Here is a 23,316-nt window from a genome sequence, read left to right as displayed (position 1 = left end):
TAATAGTAAGTAATATTAATGCAAAGAGCTTAGCTTTGCTTATACCCTAAAACAAAAAATATAAGGGGTTGTATTACCATTTTTTATACGCAGCATTATATAATATTACCAGTTGACTGGGAAAAAATAATAAAAAAATAAAAACTTTTCAAAGCTTTGGAATGCACAGGCATGTTAGCTGGAACCCAAAACTCTCTGCAGCATCCACAAGGAGCTGCACTTCATCCCTCTGACCACCAGATGCCACCAGTGCGCACTGGGATGAAAAGCCTCGAGTAATTATCCTTTCATGATACATTTGAGAGGAAAGTTTCACTGCTTCAGAAAGCTTCATTTTGCCATCACTACTGGATATGGTCATTAAATCAAGAATACAATTTAATTGTCTCACGTTTTAAGATTATACATTATTCAAAAAAGAAATTTATATTTATATTTTTATAATAAATGATTATTATGATAAATAATAAATAGTTATAATAAATGATGTTCTTATAGTATTTTTAGTGATCTATTGATAGGCATTGACTTCTAAATTAGTTATAGGCCTATATATGTATTGGATCCACATTTAGAGTTAGATCTTGCCTTTATTAACTTCTACTAATAGACTACTAATGTGATACTAGCATGGCTGTAACTAGCTATAAGGACACTGATGTCTGGACCTTGGTAATTTCTGGACCTTGGTAATTTCCGATAGTCTTGGGGTATTTTGTACAAGTTTTATGTTCACCACTAGGAGTTTGGGAGAAAGCTACCGCTTGTCTGTTTTAGGTCAAATGTAGACACCAGAATATGCACATTTTATTAATCACTGTACAGAATATACTATGCACATCTTTTTTCCTCCTAGAACAGAATTTTTTTAAGTTTGTTCACTGAAAAATCTCATTTGTCTAAATAGGCTATAGATGATTTATGGTATGATCTCTGTTCTATTGCTCTTTAATGAGAAATCAGTTCACTGGGACAGTTTTTAAAAACATGCAAGGAGAAAAAAGGGAGTGATTTGTCTTTAATTTTGAGGCTAATATAAGGATAATTTCTTAATAAGTAGACAAAATAAATATTGTATTTTTGCATAATATGTGATGCTTTAATATAAAGCCAATTAACTCTCACTTTAAAGAACCATGAAGGCAAATTTGAAGGAAATGTGTTGTTGTTAAATTACCTATATTTGTAGGATGAAATCAACAGGTAATTTAGGCTTAGTCTTATAAGCTAAAATATTTAATGGTCTAACTGAGACCAGAGCAGTTTATGGGGTAATGGAAGGAAAACATTACAGAGATTAAAAATGAGCAATTACATTGGATTCACATTTTACTATGTTATATAAATAGTTTAGACTCTTTTTTAGTACAAGCACGGTCTAAAAATGATAAGAAAGAAAGAAAGAAAGAAAGAAAGCCACTGTCCAGCCTAGCTACGTGGCTAACTCACCTGTAGAAGCTGTATTTACCTCAGAACAGCGTTCTGTGCTTTCACGAGGAATGCCCGGATGTAAAGGTGGCCTCTGATTGGTCCCGAACACGGAAACGTGGTCCATGAAGATAAAATACATGAAGAGCCACATGCTTTAAAGTTATATATCTCCAAATTCTCGATGTCCAATATGTCCAAATATGATTTTACACCTCATGAAATAAAGCCGAATTCGAGAAACATTTAAATCGTGTGCGAAGATCACTACGGCCACAAAAACGATGACATCACTTCCTCCGTGTGCGAACGCTGGGCGGGACTTCCGGTTGTATTTCCAGGTGAAACGAAACTAAAACGAAAACGTTTCAGAAAGTAACGCAAAGCCTCTAAAACAGTTTTTGCTCAATGTGAAGCTTCTTCAGTGTTTCTTTAAGGAACTAAAGCCACAGCAGGTAAATTATAGGGAGCAGAAAACGGGGGGAAAAAAGGAGAGAAAGTTGAAGCAGGTAATGTGTCTTATTTCCTCCATTCCTGGTGAGTGGTTGTTAAGGTGAGACACTGCAGGTGAACAGGGTCGTTTCTAAAACTATAGCTATCACAATCAGTCTTAGGCAGCTTATTGCTGATATTCTCACAAGTATTTTTGTATTTGAACTTCAAAAACATACACTAATTATGCAAATGAAACGTAATCGAATTAAATATGCATACATTTGCATACATAATAAACAAATTTTGTATTTTGATGTTAGAATTTGAGTTAGAAATGTTTGTTCCACTATGAATACGCTCTGCAAAAAAAAAAAAAAAAAAAAAAAAACTTGTACAGAAACGTTTGTTGGAAAATAATTTGTTCGTTGTTTAATGGAAAAAAAAACATGCACTGTTATAATTTTGTTTTTCTCATTTTCTGTATAAAAATGTAACATAAATCCAAGTGATAGGAATCTTTCCTGAATTAAATGAACTTTCTGATCATGATGGAAAAACTGACTTTGAGAAAAACACATTAAACACATTAAATGTGGTTTAATGTGTTCCCACTCTAGTTAGTGTCATTTAAATGGTTTATAAAGGAAATTAACACGTAAAGCATGATGACAGGTTCATTGGCATTTATACAATATATGGCCAGAAGTATGTGGACAGCTGACCAGCACACTCATATGTAGTTCTTCATCAAACTGTAGCCACAAAGTTGGAAGCACAGAATTGTATAGAATGTCTTTGTATGCTGTAGCATTACAATTTCCCTTCACTGGAACTAAGAGGCCCAAACCTGTTCCAGTATGACAATGCCCCTGTGCACAAAGAGAGCTCCATGAAGACATGGTGTGTGAAGGTTGGAGTGGAAGAACTCGAGTGTCCTGCACAGAGCCCTGACCTCAACCCCACTGAACACCTTTGGGATGAACTGGAACACCGACTGAACCCCAGACCTCCTCACCAACATCAGCGCCTGATCTCACTAATGCTCTTGTAGCTGAATGATCACAAATCCACACAGCCACGCTCCAACATCTAGTGGAAAGCCTTCCAGAAGAGTGGAGCTTATTATAACAGCAAAGGGGGAATAAATCTGAAATGAGTTTACTTGTTCAACAAGTGCATGTGGGTGTGATGGTCAGGTGTCCACAAACATTTGGGTATATAGTGTATCAGGAAACAAGCTTTTTAAGCATAAAGAGCTGTGATTGTGAAGTGGGTGGAGCTTAAATCCTTCATTAAAATGTTTTAGATAAAAACAATGAAATAAATATTTTGTTTCTGTTGAGTTTTGATATTTGTATTACTACAAATTTAAGAGAAGATATTTAGAAGAATTTAAGAGAAGACATTTTGTAGATGCAGTTTAACCAAAATGTGAGCAATGATTGACATGACCAAAATTGTTATTTTTACCTGGACTGTTTTGTCTTAAACGTATGCTAGGATATATTACTCTTAATCAGGATTAGAACATTTATTTGTGGATTTTGTTTTATAAAGTAGATTACCAGATGGGGTTGTAGTGGGAGAATTATTTCAGCACAGTAAATTTGCTGGAGACCAAGTGTGAACTTTATACAGCAGATAAACAGCTGCTTATAGTATACATTGTTTTTCTCTTGTTTGATCACTGATAATATTCATGGTGGAAATGGGACATCTAAATGTAGTGATGTTATAAATAAATAAATTATACCAAATAAGTTTACTTTCAAGTTTTTTAATATCTAATTTATTGATAAGTCTGTGTGTTTCTATGGTGTCAGATTATTCTTCTAAGATCTCTGTGTTTCCTCTATCAGACATGGCCTCCTCCAGCAGTCTCTTATCTGAAGACCAGCTCCAGTGCTCCATCTGTCTGGATGTGTTCACTGATCCAGTCTCTACTCCATGTGGACACAACTTCTGTAAGATGTGTCTGAAAAAGTGCTGGGACACCAGTCCATACTGCCAGTGTCCAGTGTGTAAGGAGGATTTCCCCAAAAGACCTGAGCTTCGTGTGAATACGTTCATCTCTGGTCTGGCTGCTCAGTTTAAGAAGTCAGTTCAGGTGAAATCCAGCAGCGTTGTAGATCCGCTTCTCTCCAATACTAAAAAGGTTCTGTGTGACTCCTGCACTGAGGAAAAGCTGGAGGCTCTAAGGTCCTGTCTGCATTGTGGGGTTTCTCTCTGTAGCACTCATCTGATGCCTCATAAAACTACAACCAAATACAAAAAGCACAAACTGATTGACCCTGTGGAGAACCTGGAGGACTACATCTGTCAGAAACATGAGAGACCCCTGGAGCTGTTCTGTAGAGATGACAAGATGTGTGTGTGTCAGTTCTGCACTGAGACAGACCACAAAACTCACAAAACTGTTCCTGTAGAGGAGGAAGGTCAATTAAAGAAGGTAAGGGACATTTAGTCACATTAATATAATTTACTTGTGATTTTTACATCCTAAAATGATTCAAATCATCTATACTGATTCATAACCTCACATTTATCTCTTTTTATTAGAGTCACTTGGGGAAGAAACAGGCGAATTTTCAAAAGATGATTCAAGACCGACTGAGGAAGATTCAGGAACTCAAACAATCTGTAGAACTCAATAATGTAAGTTTTCTTAAACATGCAATTTCATTACTGTTCAGCTTAGAGCCTTTAATTTAATACATATGTGTAAAAATGAAACAAAATTCATTTCTATACTGTTAGAAAAACATAGAGAAGGAGAAAGCAGAAAGCATGGAGGTGTTGAGTGCTCTGATGCGCTGCATTGAGAGGAGCCAGGCTGAGCTGCTTAAGGTGATGGAGGAGAAGCAGAAAGCAGCAGAGAGGCAGGCCGAAGAGTTCATTAAAGAGCTGGAGAAGGAAATCACTGAGCTAAAGAGGAGAAACACTGAGCTGGAGCAGCTCTCACACACTGAGGATCATCTCCACCTCCTACAGGTCAGAGTCCCTCTGTTTCTCAATAGCAATGCAGCACATGACAGGACAGCAGTCCCCATGCTGAGGGATTTCTCCTCTCTCCTGCTGTACTGTAGATTTACCCGTCACTGTGCAGCCCTCCACACACCCAGGACTGGACCGACGTCACAATTACCTCTCATCTGAGTTTGGAGACTCTGAGAAGAAATCTGTCTCAGCTTCAGGAGACTTTCAATAAGAAAATGAAGGAGCTTCCTGAGATTAGTAAGTCCTTGGTTAGTTTTGAATTTGGCCAAAGGGATTTTTGAGGTTATTATTTAAAGCGCATCCAACTACCTGAAATGTAAATGTAATACATGGTGCCTTAGAGGTTCTTCTCCTTATTATTGCCATAAAGGTCACTCAATACAAATTATATTTTTAATTTAGTACAATGTGAAATCCAAAAGAGGTATAATTGTTTTCATTTTCCAAACAGAACTAAGGAGAATTCAGCAATATGGAGGTGTGTGATCGCTCATTGAATACACGCTTAAATATATAATTCTTTTGTATTAACACTATATAATGTCATAATTGGTGCAAATTGTGTTTCTTTTTCTCAGTGGAAGTGACTCTGGATCCTGATACTGCTCATCCTAACCTCATCCTATCTGATGATAGAAAACAAGTGAGACATGGAGACTTGCGAAAGATTCTCCCTGATAATGCAGAGAGGTTTAATTATATAATTTGTGTGTTGGGCAAGGAGGGATTCTCCTCAGGGAGATTTTACTATGAGGTGCAGGTCAGAAGGAAGACTCAGTGGGATTTAGGAGTGGCCCAAGAGTCTGTTAACAGGAAAGGACAGAATACATACAGCCCCAAAGAAGGGTACTGGATTGTGTGGCTGAGGAATAAGACTGAATATAAAGCTTGGGACTCTCCTCCTGTTCCCCTCTCCTTGAAACAGGCTCCTCAGAAGGTGGGGGTGTTTGTGGATTATGAGGAGGGTCTGATCTCCTTCTATGATGCTGATGCAAAGTCTCTTATCTACTCTTTCGCTGGTCAGAATTTCACTGAGAAACTTTATCCATACTTCAGTCCCTGTCTCAGTGATGAAGGTAAAAATTCAGCACCACTGATTATCACCCCTTAAACTTTGTAAGCAACAATTTACAACTTTTTCCTTTCAAAACAAAATTGGCAAATCTCATTCTCTTTATTTAATGACAAAAATACTTACACAGTGAGTCAGTTCTAACTGAACAGATTACATTTTTTTATTTTTTATGCACTTACTTGGAAAATATTGCTACGGTTACTAAGCCCTTAATAAAGAACTCTCTGTGGTGAAATTTTGATCAGTTGCTTTGTCTTCATTATTAACCAATAATGTATATTTTTTTAACCATAAAACCTAAGACTCTTACAGAAGAGTCACATGAACTTTACATGAGTAACTGACCGATTCACATGTGAAACATGTGACTTTTGTGTTTCACACAATCAGTTGCCTTTTTACATGTAGTAACTGCGGTTTTATTTTCACATGTGATTTTGTAACTGATTTGTATATTTTCCACATATTAGATCACATAATCACAAGAGGTTTACATGTGAAATGTATGTGAATTTCCCATAAGGGGAATAGCAGGTATTTTTCTCAGCACTGACATTAACAGCAGAATCAAATTAACAAAAATGACATGCATACAATGTTTCTTTTAGCCACAAATGTCATTGATAACCATTGATAACCCAAGACAGATTCAGTGTCCAGGTTTAAACTTTAGCTATTAGGTCAGATACCAGTTTAACACTGTATAAACTGCATGTGTAAATCATCACACTGTGGCGTCTCCTCAGTCGGCTTTGTGGAGTTCAGCGTCAACTTTGCTGATGTGGTTTCTGACACTGATGCATTTTATGGAACTGTTTATGTACAAACTGTGTCACTGAGCTAAATGATCCTTTTTAAGTGTGTGATGAGTTAGAAGTGTGATGATGCTAAACTGGTAGCTATACACTTCACTTACTTCTCAGCAATGGTAGTCACTATAGAACATATAAACACACACTCACTGACCACTTTATTAGGAAAACCTGTACATCTGCTTATTCATGCAATTATCCAATCATGTAACACTGCAATGCATAAACTCAAGCAGATACAGGTCAAGAGCTTCATGAACATTTTGTGTTTGCCATTACATAACACATTACAATATACTATAAGTAATGGGCCGTCAGAATGAACATTTTTCGAATCCAACTAGAATTTATTTGGACAAAACTGTCATATTTCAAGGCAAAAAAGATCACATTTGAATATTTAAGAGCCATGTTCTACTTTTTGTTGCCTAATGCAAAGAAATTTCTTGGCTATAATACTACTACTACTACTACTAATAATAATAATAATAACTGAATCATCATCACTTTAAACCCCACCATTAAATGAATTAATGAATTTATTATTATTATTATTATTATTATTTTTAATCAATAATCATTACTACTACTACTACTACTAATAATAATCACTCCTTTTGCAAGGCACTGTATATAAAAAAAACAATGGCCCTAAAATACAGAGCTGGGGAACATCAAATTCAAACTTTACTTTCGTATTCATAGAGAAGTCACCATTAAAATTTACAAACTGATACTTTACTTTTAAAAATCTATAATAAGTTTTTCTATTTGGTATAAAGTGTATTGCATTGTTATACCCTATGTAGTGAGCATATATAGTTATGAACAAGAAGGTGTTCAGAATACAGCCTCAGTGCTGTGGGGGCATCAGTTAAAAAGAATTATAGGATGATATCAAGACACTGGAGGATGAATTCCCAGAGCGAGAGAGAGAGAGAGAGAGAGAGAGAGAGGGAGAGAGAGAGTGCATGTATGTGAAATACATTTTTTTAAAATTAGTTTTAAATGATTCAAAACAAAAACCCAGAAGAGTGTGTGTGTGTGTGTGTGTTTATCCTAACCTAACAGAGCATCAGGTGAAGAAAACTGTGTGTTTGAGTTTTGTGTTGAATAGGTTGAAAGATCAGAGATTGTCCTCCTTATAGTTGTTATCCAGCTACCTACATAACTAGCGTAACCATAATTGGAGTGTAAATGTCAGCAACCAGAAACCATCATAACTGCATCAGTTGCTTATAAAATTATAACATCTCATTTTAATAAAGCCATTATTAAAAAACAGTGCATCTGACAGACTAACAAACAAGCTAAATTCCCTTCCACTGACATTGAAAGCCAATTTCCATCAGGTAGAAATGCATAATTTTTTTCATTGTTTTTGGCAGCAGCAGTACAACTAAGATTTATCTTAATATTTTGACTTCTCAATCGTTGGACATAAGTCTATGTAAATAATTTTGCAATAAAGTCAGACTTTCTGATAACTCAGAATTTTGAGCTAATAGGTTAACTTCATTCATGGCATCTCCTAAAAGACGAACAAGCCACACAAAGTTGCCATGATCACACACAGGTGAGAATCATCATGCGTTACCTGCCAGTTCAACCCGCTTTCTTGTCGCTGACGTTGACAATATGTTCATTATTTTCCTACAGCTACAACACTGACATTCAGTAAATAGTTTCCTTGTTTATTGGTCACTGACTTCTCACCACAAAAGAACTGGGTTTTGTGGTGTAACTTCTACATGTGGGCCAGGCCTCCAAATGGGATGGCCTAGGCCCACTCAGCCCACTGAAGGACTAAAGGGCAAAAGTGGCTGCAACAAAGAAAACGAACAAAAAAAGGAATACATCAAATTCAACCAAATAAACACAGCAAATCAAATCAACAGATTTGCAAACCAACTAGAAACCAGCAGCAATCATCCAAAAACAGCCCTGAAAACATTAAAATCCCCATCACATTTACTCCTAGTCTAGGATCAGGTAAGAAAAATAAGAAAAGAAAGTAATAAAGAACTAAAAAAGGTCCGGAGGTCTTCTCTCCTGTCCCAGCCAGTAACACCACCAGTTTAAGCAATAACAAAATCAAATGCTCATTTACAATTAACATAATAGGAAGCAAAAAAACTTCAAGAGGGGACAAGGCCAAAATAACAAACAAAAACGTTCCCAACTACCTGGGGCCTGTTCTTCGTACGTTGTTTATTACATCCGAGATCGAAAGACACATCCGAGACGATATGATCCAGCTAATCATTATCTGGCTAATTAGGTTCTTCGAACACACCTGCTGTTGATGATTAGTATGGCTGGGTTGAATTATCTGAGATCATTGCGCGTTCATGCGCTGGTTTAAAAGGGGCTATGTATCGATAGTAGAAACACTGATCAGCAACGCTGCTATTGGTTGCCCACAATGGCCAAAGAGCGCGCCCACTTTTTCTCAGCGACAGAACAAGAACTCTTAATGGAGGGCTATGGCGAGTTCCAAAATTTAATAAAAACATCAGGGAGCACCTCAAAGGCTGCAAAAGCCAGGAGAGAGGGTTGGAAAAAAGTTGCAGACAAAATAAATGTTTAAGTAGTGACTGTGTTAGATGTTTTTATCACTTATTACAGTATATATTATGTACTTTTCTTTTTTAAATTTTCATAATTACTTTAATCTTTTATATTAGAGCCACCACGGGACCCACTAGAACTTGGGAATGGCATGACAGACAGCACTTTTGGCCAAGTTGTCCACATCTCCAATAGTGTAAAGGAAAAGGAAAGGAAAGTGCCACTCGCAAAGAATCTCAACACGATGCACACAGTTTGTGCTGTTGTTAAAGCCCTACTCCAACGAGTCGAACTTTTAATATGAGGTTCCAACAAATTAATTATGTAAATGACACCCTCACGTGAAAAATGATATCTTTCAAAAAGTGCACTATTGCGCTCTGTCTCGCAAAAACGCGATTAATTCTAAAAGCTCTGCGAATTATCCTCGCACCTTCCGCAACAGGTTGCTCTCGTAAAAACGGGCAAGACATGGCTGCAACAGACTTCCTATATCACCTCCGCTTATAAAGCTGCGATCTAATCCTGTTTACATGAAATAAGCCTGCTTCCGAGCAGGTTTAAGCTTACCGACCCGTTGCTATGACAACAACTTCAGGATGAGCGTCGAAGAACCAAATAATCCAAGATCATGCCAAATCGTCAACAATCAAGTCCAGCTAACTGAGTTAGTGACATACGAAGAACGGGCCCCTGGAAAAGTAAATAACCTTTCAAAAGAAACAAAAACAACAAAACTCTAGCCTCACTCCCTCACTAGCCATAAACAGGAGAAAACAGTATTAAACAAAAATGGCATCACCCTCTACAGCTTCCACAAAACTTAAACAAAGGGGAAAAGAAACTTACAAGAACTGACAAACTGTTTGCACAGCATATGTATAAGAGCAACTGCACCAACAATAGTGCATCTACATCACACTGGATCAGGAGAAAAGCTTCTCCTCTCAGATTCCACATGCTTTCTTCCTGTCAACCAATCCGAGCAGTCAGGCACTTGATGGTGATTAATGACAGCTGGTATTCATTAACCTGGCTGGAGCAGTGACAAAGAGAGCAAGAAAAAAAAAAAACAAGAAAGACAACAAGAAAACGCAAATGCACAGCACAAGTACACAGTATAAAGCAATATTAAATTATACCCACAGAGATAATATAAACAAGCAAACAAACAAACAAATAAATAAATAAATAAAGTCCTGGGTCGCAATCCCTGTGTTACTGGATGCCACCAACAAACAGGATTCTACTCATGATAAAATAAGTATACACTACATTCCATGTAGCAGCAGTCCTTGAATCCAACTTTTAGAAGCCAGACAGATAGAGGACATCATCCACTGGTCCTGGCACTATACTTAAAAATCTAGGAACCACACACAATGTCTACTACTAACTACCTGATGCTGGAAACATATCCCACACTTACCGGTTGCAAGTAGCGAATTCTCCTACAAACGAATGCAAGTACACTTTCCAATCCACCCTGAGCAAATGGCAAACAACGAGGAAAATGTTGGCACTGGTGAATGGGAACAAACAAGCTAGAACTTCTTTGGGGCAAACCCCGATATCTGCATCTTGGGGTTTAAATGCCCCACCTCCTGCACCCACCCAAACTCCAGCCACGAGGTAGTGGGTGCCAACACCCATCTTATCACAAGTTACTGGAACCCACTTCAGAGTTCTGAAGAACAGAACTGCAGTTTGTTGAGGAATTCATGGTGTTACAGGCCTCAAGCAGGAGTGACCGGTAGACCGATAATATGTCCTGTGTTATACAGGAAAAAGCAGAGACAGGAGAAATTAGTTGTGTTCGTTCAGCAGGCCGTTCTCTGTCTTTATTAAACAGACATATCTTTCTCATTTGACTCTTGTTTCTAATGTTCACATCATGGCTTCCACCAACTTCAGAGTTAGAACATTCCCTCTTACACACAGTATAAATTCTATGTCACATGTGCAGTTACTGCAGTCTACAGATATACAATTTCTGTGTATACACTGCTGCCCAATGACAGTAACTTACCAGATTAAAATATACAGTGGCATGACTGCGCAATTTGACTCTCTCTTTCTGTATTTGCTACATAATATTCTAATATACACCGCATCAGCAATTATATTACTGGTTAAATTCAGCCTGTTGATCAACTTTTGTTTTACAAACAAAAATTCTACAAAACGTCCACAAACTATAAACAAAAATCTATGTAACATAGTCTGGGATCTCATTAGCCCAATAATGATAATCTGATTAAGTGGCCTCAACCACTGAAAGCTAAACAACAATGAATTCAGTCTTACCATGCCTTCAACTCTACATCACAGATAAACCTTAACTAAACATGAATTATAAGATCACAGATGCCTAGGAGCCATGGTACCACGAATATAAGAAAGACAGTAATGCCGCCATTTTGTCTTGTTGCTTATACATGGGCAATACTAAAACCCCATCAAATCTCATCAAATACACTCTTTCCTACGTGAAACCTCATTAAAACAACATCAGAAGGCTTTTAAGAGACATTAGGAGTAAATTGTGATAAAATTACACATGCTACTAACCTGTGTTATACAGGAAAAAGCAGACACAGGAGACGTTAGTTGTGTTCATACAGCAGGCCGTTCTGTCTGAGAAACGGAGGCCTGGTCGGGCACAACTAGCGCTCACTTTGGTAGATACTCCCCCTGGTGGCGTAATTTGGCAATTGCAATAAAAACATGGCACAGAAAACCATTCCCCAAAGCATACAATTTCGGCCTTTCTTTACACAAAAATACCCCAAATCATACTTTAACTCAACAATTCTGACAATACATTGTTGGATGTCACAAAAGACTAAAATAAAGTCATTTTTAACTGTAATAAAATGTTCCCAAACGTATTGCTGTGTAGCCTACTGTCTTTACTCACAGGAGTTAGAGTAGGCCTGGTGTCATTTTTATCGCCCGAAATCTGAAGACTTTTGCTGTAGTTTTGTATGTGAATGAAATAATTGGATAAACAAAATCTGCTGAGACAGTGGGCCATTCTGCCTGTTACTTCTGTTAAAATCTGCACTTGAATAAAACTATTTTAAATGTCACCAAGCAAAGATTAATCCAATAGACCTTTATAATGGTTCTCCTAATAGATTGAAACTAAATATTAGCTAAAACATTTTAAAACAATATTTTGTCCTAATTTCATTGGTTAGTTGCTCCCTTGTGATAACATCATAGCCTATAAGAAATACTATGTCATATTTCCTATAGGGTGAGTCTGTTCATTTTCTCAGTTCCTGTTTTAGCTTATGTACAGATGTGGCCAGTGAGAATGCACATCCAAGGAAAAGGGATCCTGCGATTTCATGCAGCATCATGCAGGATCACTCGCATTCTGTGGGCACAGGAGACACAAAACCAGTACTGGGCAGTCATGTTTCATTTGAACAAAGCCCATGATCTGCTTGTGTTTGGCCAGCAGATCTGTGAACCTCTCTCAGAACTGTTTTTCCAACAAGCAGCAGAGCACGTTAAACGTTGTCAAGTCTATGTGTTGAACTACAGGATGTTGTTCCATGTGCCAACCCGGTGGATATTGTGTGAAGCACAACAAATGAATTTAAATTCTAAGAAGTGTGCCTGCAGGGTGCCACGTAATCACGAGCGACGAATTGCGTGAAACCACGTGAAAAAACAGCATCTGTAAACTGAAGTTAAAATATTGTTGAAAGGATAACACTTTTATGTTTATGTTGTGTTGTTATTGATTGGGAAAGCTGCTTAAAATGTGTGACTTAATTTCACATAGGCATTTTGGATAATTGCAACTGGTATTCCATTGAAATTCAATTCTAGTTGGCTTTAATGTCAAAAGCATTAAAACACAGGAGTATAAACATCTCTACTTTTATCAGCCAGCTGTGTTTCATTTTGTGATTTTCTGGTAGGTGTGATGTGTTTAGCTGCAGGATTTAGTTGAGATGTAATGTTAGGCACAACTCAGTGCATTCTTTGACGGCCCTTTTGTTGTGGTCGTGTTAAGCCTATAGATTGGCAAGTTCCTGGAATTTTGTGTGTTTCCTAATCTGCTCTGTGTGTGTGTTACAGTAAACAGCTGGCATTTACGATGAACTGGCAAATGAACAAACTTCTTGAGTGATGACATTTAACTCATAGGTCACTTTCTGCATTCAAGTACTTTTGGAACGACTGCTGGCATTTGAGTTTTTCTTTTCAGACCCGTGCCCAAACTGTTTTGCTCAGGCCCACCCACTGTTCAATTCATGGCCTTGCCACTGGTGAAAATGTTGAGCAGTAGTGTACTATGAGCCGTTTCAGTATTATTCTTTTCCAAGTTTATGCGGGCCAAATGAAATGAGGCTACGGGCCAGATTTGGCCCATGGTTTATGCAAGTAATTTGACTTACACTGTAAAAAATTGCTCTGTAACTCAAAGCCTTAATCACTGAGCCACCACAAGTAGCTCTGGCTTCTTTTTCTTCTTCTTCTATTAATGTACATTGACTCAACCACTTCTACCTCTGAATTAACTCCACTAAAAGATTGCATTGAATCAGTGAGAATTAGTTGAGTTAGTTGTGGTGGCTCAGTGGTTAAGGCTTTGAATTACAGTTCAGAAAGTCAAGTGTTTAAATCCCATTGCTCACTTGTGTCCAGTATCAGCCAAATGAGCAAAAGTATTGGATTATGTATTTTATACTGTGTAAGATATTACGGTACATTACTGTAACTATGTTTTACAGTTGTTTACTGTAAATTCTACAGTACTTTACTGGCAAATGTGCTCAATCCGCACTGCGGATATCTAAAAACTATTTTTATAATATCCACGATAACATCAGTTGACCTCCTCCGCTGTCATTTGTCCACTTTTGTATGTGACTGTGTGAGTTAAAAACAGCAAGTGATTTTCCTAGAAAGAGGAAGGAACAACACCGTCTGTATCTACTAAAAGAGAAGTTGAAGCACACACATCTCTCTCTCTCTCTCTCTCTCTCTCTCTCTCTTATATTATTCAAATAATAACACTACTCCAAATACAACTAATTATATATAATTAACATTAAATATGTCAGCTATTTGCAGCACTTTTACGTAGTAGTGTTATACTTTAACACAAAACATTTTAATATCCTTGTAAAGTCAAAACTGTTATAAGGTTTATTAAGGAACAGGAGCTAGTAAGTCCATGAAAATAACAGGACTTGAAATGAAAAGAATGAAAAGAAATGAAAATGTGTACATATGTAATTATGTAATCATATATATATATATATATATATATATGTGTGTGTGTGTGTGTGTGTGTGTTTATGTCTCTCTCTCTCTCTCCCTCGCTCTCTCTCTCTCTCTCTCTGTGAGACAGCACAGGAAGTGGTAAGGCTTTAACACACACCTCTGCTCTGTCAGTCAGTGAGTCATTAGAGAGACAGGATGGAGCTGAGTCCACTCCCTATGATGCTCTGTGAGTAAATGTTCTCTTTGTGTCTTCATTAGAGTGAGTGGTGGGGTATAAAGTTGTTCATCTGCAGTCTGAATGTCCTGAGTGATGAGCTTATTGTGTGATTAGGACATTGTGTGTACTTCAGCATGACTGCTCAGGTGGATCAGTGTATCCATATCTGTTATGAGAATGGTTTAGTGTGATGTGTAACTACTCTCAGTAACTATGATAGTTCAACAGGGAAGAGTACAAGTAGAGCAAGTTTAAAACACAGGGTTTAAATAATCTAATGAGTGTAAACGAGTCTGTATTGTTGGAATCTGTAGCTGATCTTCTGTGTCCTGCTGTCATCTGCTGCTCAGTGACAATCTCTCATGATCATTTGATCTGCTAAAAGAAAATGACTGGATGGTGTTTGTACTTTCACCAGTGGAAGTCATGGTTGTGACTAACTGAAATGTCTTTAGCTGCTGTGGTGAGACTCTGGTGTTATCTCCTTTTTTTTAAAAAAAAAAAAAACATGTTAGTATAAACAAGACTTACTGAGACAATGTCTTATAACCTACAGTAGCTGATCATTTTTGTTACTATTACGGTCTGTGCAGGGAAACATCTCAGTACAGCAAGTTCATTCTAATACATAATAATACCCTTGTAATATTCAGTTAATGTTTTTTTTTATCATGATTAATCACTATTTGTCTTTTAATCTAAAAAAATAACAGTAGACGTTGTACAGAAACAAACACTTCTCATTAGTCTTGTACACACAAAGGGCGATGACAGTGTTAGAGGCCTGAGAGCAAAGTTGGCTGTTCTGTATTAACTTCTCTTTTTTGTGAAGAAGCGAAGAAGAGGAGGAGGTGTGAAGGTGGATGTGTGAGAGAGATAACTGACTCAAAACTAATGACTGTAAATACGATGGACAAATATAACTGCTCTGATACTTATTGTGCTGAAAGTTGGTCTAACTGAAAATTGACCATCTTGTTCTGATTGGCATAAAAATTAAAATTAAAACATTAAAGCCAAAGTCCATGCAGTAGAGAGTCTTGGAGACAAAGTGTGGTAGAGATGGGAGGTGCAACAGGGTGTATACTCACCTATGTATATATATTATGGCCATGCGTAATTTTCATTAACACAATATTTCTTACTGAAATTAATTACACTTGGGCTTCCTGAAGAATAATTAGTACATTGTGTGAGAGACACAGCAGTACACTGTGTCTAATATGTGCAGTGTTTAATCATATGCTGAATCTTTTAGATGTTTACATCATGTTTTCTGTTTCTGTTATTTTCAGTGCTGATTTCACTTAAACCAGTGGCACATGCTCAAGGTGATTTATTTATTTATTTATTTATTTATTTATTTATTTATTTATTTATTTATTTATTTATTTATGTGTACATGTTTAATGTGAATTGGAGCAGAGAAGATTGTGTTTTGTACATTGCCATGCAGAGTTTGTCACTTTGTTTTATCAGTATCATCTCGTAGCTGTAAAGAAAGGAAGTTACTTTAACTTAGTTATTTTCAGTCTTTTCTCTCATATCAGTTTATCTCATGTTCAGTTTGACTTTGTGCTCTTGGTGAATTCACTCACACTGTGTGACTCTTGAGTTTCTATTTCCTTTCATATTTCACTTAAAATAAATAGTATTATAAAATGAGAAAAGAATGGCCAATAAAACTATACTACAGAAAGGAATATATGAATTGACTTTAGTTTCACTGTGATTCTTAAGTTATACATCAATTCAGTATTTAAAACTGTATGTTTACTTCTAATTAAATTATTCATATTGTTATGTGAAATGACTCTGTACACTTCACCTCTGTACACTTAGGAACTACTTTAGTTATAGTTTATTAACAATAGATTTTTTTTAGGGAGTCCTAAAGCTGTGGTGTCCATAAAACCTGATCAAAATGTGTACATTGGAGAGAGAGTTACTCTCAGATGTGATGTACAGGAAGGAGGAGACACTGAGTGGACATACAGCTGGTATAAGAATAATGACAGACTCTACACAGAGAGAGGAGACAGAGTCTATACAGAAAACACAGTGCAGGAGTTCAGTATCGGGTCTGTTAGTGACTCTGACAGTGGTGACTACACCTGTCGAGGACAGAGACGTGACTCTCAGAGCTCAGAGATCAGTGATACTGTTACACTGACTGTATCAGGTGAGTCTGTGGCAACATCTGGATTTTATAGTTTATAATTGTGGTGAGTCAGTGTGATTAATAATACACAGCAAACATTAAGACAGAAGCCAATATATCTCGCCTTGTCTTGCCTCTGGCATTCATTAGACGATAACTTGAGAACTTTAGAAATGATAAAGTTTCATTTGGGAATTCAGTAACTTAGATTTGACCTAGACAATATAGTGCATACCAATGATGGAGAGACAAAAACTACTACACAGTGTTCAGTGATTCAGTCAGGATTACAGTGAGAGGTAGATCAGGATTTTCACTTCTTTCACCACAGTTCTGAAATCAGGAGGACTGTTAATAAATACATTACATAACTATTCATGTTTCTTCTGTAATTCTAAAATGAATCTTGAAATATATAATTTTAAAAAGTATTTGTGGATGGAGAGATGTCACTGTAAAACAGTTGAGTTTGTGTTTATCAGGGAGAGATTCACTCTCCTATGTGACATACAGACTAGTAGATACAGATGATCCCACTTATTTAGCAGAAATAAACCACCCAGTGATGATGACAAGAAGAATGAACACATTTCTGATGCCTAATCTAATGACTTAATGTAATTAGAGTTATATCCATATTTAATATTTGTTATCCATACTGCTTATATGATCTTTTAGACATGGCAAGATTGTTGTGTATAAAGTAAATGTACAGATTTAAGTATAATTTTGTATTTCCTGTGTAACAGAGAGACCACGGGCAGTACTGAGTGTATCTCCACAGAGCTGGCTGACTGAAGGAGACTCAGTGACTCTAAGCTGTGAGGTTACAGACTCCTCTACAGACTGGACATTCAGCTGGTACACAACTGTTCCCTACAGAGACAATCATGGTCATATCAGCGCTAAAAAAAAGCTTCTCTCAGACAGCAGCAGAGGATCTGGAGGCTCCTACACTCTCAGTCCTGCTGCTCTTAACCACACAGGAGTTTATGTGTGCAGAGGAGAGAGAGAAGAACGACCCTCTTACACAAATTACAGCAATCTACAGCTACTATGGATCACTGGTGAGGAAAAAGTGTTGAATATATATTCATAAATAAAGTAAAAACATTATCACAGCATTGATTTTAAATATGGAGAATCACAGCTGTGCTAATGTTTGGTGTAAAAATCTTCATATTCACTCTCCTCAGTGAGGAATGTTTAAGGCAGTTGAATAGCCCTAAGCACTGGTAGAGGATTATTCTCATTCAGATAGCATTGTTTAATTAAATGAGGTTTAAATGTCTTCAGTGCAAGTTACGCCATGAAAACACAATCATAATAATAGATGTGAATTATAATGTTCTGTGTTTAAGGTGAATCTCCTCCAGTCCCTCTGATCATCAGTCCCAGCAGAACTCAACACTTTACTAAAGACTCTCTCTCACTGAGCTGTGAGGACCAGAGTAACTCTACTGGATGGACAGTGAGACGATACAAACGCAGTGGAAGAGTGTCGGATTGTTCACGGTGGGGATCAGTTACAGGATCTACATGTAAAATCAGCTCACTCTCCACATCACACCCTGGAGTTTACTGGTGTGAGTCTGAGTCTGGAGAAAACAGTAATCCTGTCAACATCACAGTGCATGGTGAGTCTTCATGTAGTGTGTTTACTGTTAAAGGAAAAGGAAAATGTTTTTTATTTTTAATGTTACATGAAGACAACAACAGAACGGCACAGTTGAGTTTCTCTCATGAGCTGAATCAGTTACGGTAGAGCAGGTAAAACACTGAATGAGGCTGTAATGCGGCACTACACAACTCTAGTTTTACACTCCTTATCTGAAGAGTTTTCATCCAGTTCAACACCACAAAACACAAAACACTAATGAGTTTCACAGTGAAATCAAGCAGTAGTGAAAATTCTCTGTTCTAGATGGTGATGTGATCCTGGAGAGTCCTGTCCATCCTGTGACTGAGGGACATCCTCTGACTCTACGCTGTTTATATCGCAACACAAATTCCTCAAACCTCCGAGCTGATTTCTATAAAGATGGATCAGTTCTCCAGACACAGACTACAGGAGAGATGATCATCCAAACTGTCTCAAAATCAGATGAAGGTTTCTACCACTGTAAACACCCAGAGAGAGGAGAGTCACCGAAAAGCTGGGTCTCAGTCAGAGGTGAGAAATCTTGTGAGAATTTCTTTTTATTTGATTCTATTTTTAATAACACAGTTTAGATGTACAGTGTTTAAAAGCTTAAAAACCTGCTCTCTTTCTTTCCTCATTCTCAGGTTCTAGGTTCAGTATTGGAACAGTAGGAGTGGCAGTGGGACTGAGTTTGGCATTTTTGTTCATCGTTTTATTAATCTTTATGATCCTGCTTTGGTTCTGGAAAATAAAGAAAGGTCTGATAACTGCTTTAGATAAGTTATATAAAATGTAATACTTAGAGTATAGAGCATAGAGTATAAAGCAAATATTGATTTATATGGGAATATTAACTTGAGAAAAAGGGCTTGTTTAGAAGATTGGACGCACTGAAATTAATATGGTCAGAGTCCTGATTACAGTGTAAAGTATTAAACAATGTAAATAAAATGTAGATTGTATAATAAATAAAAAAGTACTTACCAGTATTTAATATAGTTAGAGATAGTCGTCTAACTACATTGTTATTAGCACTATATCCATATTGGAAATTTGTAACTACTCCTCATTGTTTAGTAGTTTTTAGGAGTTACTCTGGTTATTATGCTTTAATCAGTTCTGTGTAAAATAAAATGTTTCTGTAACTATTTACACCCTGTTCAGATGTAGAATCTGTCTCCCTCTACAGGAAAGCAGCAGAAAACCAATCAGACATTAGAGCAGAATCAGAGCCAGTCAGGAGCTCAAGACTCTCAGTCAGGACACACACCACTTCAGGCTGGTCAGACACTGTCTCAATGACTGTTTTGTTTCTACATCTGTTCATAAAATATCTTTTTAGAAGTTTTTTAGCATTTTTCTGAGAATCTTTGCTCTGTTTTCAGTAGGAAGTACTAATATTTATGCCACTGTGGATCAGGCAGATACGAGTGGAACAGGTAGCTTTATATCAAGCGTTTCCTCTTGTATTAGGAGACTTAACTATAGATTAACTCTATACAGTAAAGTACAGAAGTGTCTTGTAGTGATTAACACACTGCACTGTGTTCAGGTGAAGGTGCAGCTGAGAGCAGTGAAGCCACTTACACACAGGTCACGAAGAAAAAGAAGGCAAAGAGGAACAACAGTAGAGTATTTTTAATGCTACAACATTTCATGTAAACTACAAGTGGGACAGTCTCCAATATATTCAGTCATCTATTAGACTGACAATCTCTGTCCTGAAAAGATGCCACATGTTGAATGATAAAGGAATTATTCTTACTGTAGAAATGAGAATGGAGAATTCAGCCACACTGTGGTAGAAGTGATGCTGTAATGACTAATGTATTATAAGGCTGGTGATCAGTGTGATGGTTTTGTTCTCTGCTGCTGCAGATGTTGATGCTGAACCCAGTGGTGGTGATGTGACTTATGCTGAACTTGAAGTAACACCAAAGAAAAAATCTATGAGAAAAAAAGGTACAGAAAATCATGATATGTTTAGATGGATTGAATTTTTTTTTCTGGAGATTAATTCAAGATTTCTTGCTTCAATTAGAAAAAGTCAGTGTGTGTGCTGATACTGTATACTCAGAGGTGAAGCTGAACAGGAAGGTAAGACTGATTATAAACAGCATCTTATGAAGCTTAAAAGACAAACCAAACACCATGACGTAAGAAATAGTTGGCTATGAACATTCAAAGTACTGGCACCAAATAACTTACAGATTTGTTTCAGCAGCCGTTGATTCAAAAGGTTAACTAGTTTCTGACTTCAATATGAGGAGAAATAGAACTAATTCTGTCAGATGACACTGTGTGGAGGGCAGGGCAGAGGGGTAATGGCTGATGTTGCACACCTGAACCTGGTTTCCTGACTTGTATTTATGTGATCTCTTTCTCTCTCTGCAGTGAGCCATGTGTCTACGGATACTGATGGAGCCATGGTTGTCTGACAGATACCAAATGTTTAGCCAGATACAGAAGCACAGCTATGCAAAATAAAAGACTATATTAAATACATATAGAGTTTAATGAACAGAACCCTCTCTTGGGCTATAGATTTAACACTGTGTTTTAAATGCTCTAGTGAATTCCATCATACGTCCTTGACTGGACTATTGCAATCTGTCTCAAGGCTGACTGTCATGCTGTATCTTTAAGCAAGTTTCAGCTTGTCTATAGCACCAGTAAAGTCAGAGCATATTACCTCCATTCTTATTCAGTCTAAATCGGCTGCCTATTAAATTCCACATTGACTACTAAGTTGTGACATGACATTTGACATTTAAAACTCATATCTGGGTTCGATAGTAGTAAAGCCCATTGTTTATATCATTATATACATAGCTTAAAATTCTCAATGTACAGGTATATATCACTGTATACTGCAATGTCCTTTTAATTTTACAAGGGCCATTTTTAATGGCTTATTTTTAGCATTGTGAGGCTGTGTTGTGTAGCACACATTGAAATGATAACAAAAATGCAGTGTGTTTTGCAGGAAATTGCTTATTTAATTTAAGTATGCATTTATGCATTAGTTATAAATTAGTTCCTAATTAGTTATTAGGAAATGATTCTGTATTTTTTTACATTTCATTTTTTACATAATCATTCCTCTGCCATCTGTCATTTGTAATGTTGGTTGTGCTTTTTCAATTTATTCATTAATTAAAATCATTTAACCAGTCACTCATGTCACACTGTCACTTATTTAAAGACCTCCATTAGAGAAAGTGCACCATTTCATACAGATTTCTCATCAGTTTCAAGTTAGGTACAAGTAACTTCGACACAAAAACTTTGACAGTCCAAGAAAGTTAATCAAACTTATTAAATCAGATTGTGTAAAAAAAAGTTCTGTAAAGAAGGCCACTGATTTCAAAATGACAGTCTTATAACACACAGAGAAATTTAATACTTCAGCGTTTCTCATCGTCGCATCATTCATACGTGAAGGCTCTAAAAAAAGTAGCTCAATTTTTCACTGTTTTATTGTTAGAAATGTATAAACCTGTATTCTAATTCACACATGATACATTAAAACTTACAGGTCCTATAGTATGATGGGTATATAGGCTGTAGTTACTCTGTGAGATGTTGAAGTGCGACCGAGACGTTCTCTCTGCAGCCCTGCCTGCCACTCAGTATAGACTGAACACCTTTCTGACTCTAATTTTAAAACTGTGAGGGTCTGGGATAAAAGTAATTGTATCACAGTGATCCATCATGAGCAGCTTCTGCCACTGAGTAATGCTTAATATTAAAGGTTGCAAACACACCGCAGTTTTATTTTACCAATAGATCATATACTTTGTCATGGTGGACATGCTTTGATTTTCACAGACCTTTCACAGTTTTCTGAAAAATCCTGTTCATAAATTCATATGACTCTGGACTTGACCCTTCAGTATGAAAGTGTAGTTGTTGATAATTTAAAAATGTCTTTATGGTTCTATGTATCAGGCAAAATAAAAGAGGGTGATGAGTGTGATGTCAGCAACACCACTGGAAAATAAAGAAGACCTGGAGTCTCGATTTTTTTTTTTTTTTAATTTCTTAAGTAACTCTTGGATGAACCATATTCCATTAGTTTAATGTTCATTAGTTTATTGTTTTCCTGCTCAAAGAGACACAATTTCTTTCACGAATGACAATTAACTGATACGTTGAATAAAATGTGTTGGAGCAGAAATAACATTAACTCGAATTCATGTACCATCCTTTTAATTTCATTCATGTTTAACAGTTTGGACATACAGGCTTCTGATCTGTGCTTAAATGACCAAATTGTTTCTTTGTGCATTTTATATGTTATAGGTGTTTAAAATGTCTGGGTTCTTTTACTTCTCCAGATTTCATCCACTGGAAGCATCTCCGAGGATGGAAGCTGGATACTTAGTGACATCAAAATATAATGTGAGTGAGTTTTGTTATTCAAACTACAACTCACTCAAATGGGAGAAAAAAATGACAGTTTAAGATTTTCTCATATGTGACTGTTTCAAATTGACTAGATTTCTGCTTGAAAATAATGCTTTGCTGACACCTTCTGTCCAAAGGAGAGAATTGTTTCTGGATTTTTTTTTTTAAACTTAAAAGATACTAAAACAGATCCTAAAAGGGATATTTCTGATGGAACAGGAGGCTGAAGTTTGAAGAGTTACTCAAACCTATAAAAAGTTGTTCATTTAACCCAGTATGTTGAGTTGATTGTTATTAATTCTTATTGTTATTAACACA

General features: G+C 36.7%; 2 protein-coding genes across 3 annotated transcripts; both read left to right on the top strand.

Moving 5' to 3' along the window:
- The first annotated feature begins 1,779 nt into the window (after positions 1 to 1,779).
- On the top strand, positions 1,780 to 6,170 carry LOC113547216 (E3 ubiquitin-protein ligase TRIM21). 2 transcript variants are annotated; one of them, XM_034304010.2, is made up of 8 exons: positions 1,780 to 1,937; positions 3,723 to 4,312; positions 4,423 to 4,518; positions 4,621 to 4,854; positions 4,950 to 5,097; positions 5,312 to 5,338; positions 5,439 to 5,503; positions 5,786 to 6,170. In XM_034304010.2, exons 2-8 carry the CDS (start codon positions 3,725 to 3,727, stop codon positions 5,969 to 5,971), a joined length of 1,344 nt encoding a protein of 447 aa, XP_034159901.2. In that variant the 5' UTR covers positions 1,780 to 1,937; positions 3,723 to 3,724; the 3' UTR covers positions 5,972 to 6,170. The 2 variants fall into 2 exon arrangements, with proteins under 2 accessions (XP_034159901.2, XP_034159900.2); XM_034304009.2 differs by having other exon boundaries at positions 5,439 to 6,170.
- Positions 6,171 to 15,847: 9,677 nt separating this feature from the next.
- On the top strand, positions 15,848 to 21,767 carry LOC117597175 (obscurin-like). Its single transcript, XM_053233521.1, has 12 exons — positions 15,848 to 15,854; positions 16,081 to 16,116; positions 16,671 to 16,967; positions 17,696 to 18,013; positions 18,308 to 18,583; positions 18,871 to 19,119; positions 19,233 to 19,346; positions 19,778 to 19,870; positions 19,974 to 20,027; positions 20,141 to 20,215; positions 20,467 to 20,685; positions 20,983 to 21,767. Exons 1-11 carry the CDS (start codon positions 15,848 to 15,850, stop codon positions 20,649 to 20,651), a joined length of 1,704 nt encoding a protein of 567 aa, XP_053089496.1. The 3' UTR covers positions 20,652 to 20,685; positions 20,983 to 21,767.
- Positions 21,768 to 23,316: the final 1,549 nt, after the last annotated feature.

Source organism: Pangasianodon hypophthalmus, chromosome 4 (assembly GCF_027358585.1).
Source record: "Pangasianodon hypophthalmus isolate fPanHyp1 chromosome 4, fPanHyp1.pri, whole genome shotgun sequence".
Taxonomy (NCBI): Eukaryota; Metazoa; Chordata; class Actinopteri; order Siluriformes; family Pangasiidae; genus Pangasianodon; species Pangasianodon hypophthalmus.
The sequence above is the reverse complement of the archived record's forward strand: the minus strand, read 5'-3'. Positions and strand labels throughout refer to the sequence as shown.

Excerpts from the sequence above, each read along its gene's own strand:
- LOC113547216 (XM_034304009.2), top strand. The coding sequence starts at position 3,725 with ATGGCCTCCTCCAGCAGTCTCTTATCTGAAGACCAGCTCCAGTGCTCC. Across the intron at positions 4,313-4,422 it reads AGGAAGGTCAATTAAAGAAG|AGTCACTTGGGGAAGAAACA; the intron begins GTAAGGGACATT and ends TCTTTTTATTAG. Across the intron at positions 5,098-5,311 it reads GAAGGAGCTTCCTGAGATTA|AACTAAGGAGAATTCAGCAA; the intron begins GTAAGTCCTTGG and ends TTTTCCAAACAG.
- LOC117597175 (XM_053233521.1), top strand. Across the intron at positions 18,584-18,870 it reads TGTCAACATCACAGTGCATG|ATGGTGATGTGATCCTGGAG; the intron begins GTGAGTCTTCAT and ends TCTCTGTTCTAG. Across the intron at positions 20,028-20,140 it reads GGCAGATACGAGTGGAACAG|GTGAAGGTGCAGCTGAGAGC; the intron begins GTAGCTTTATAT and ends CACTGTGTTCAG.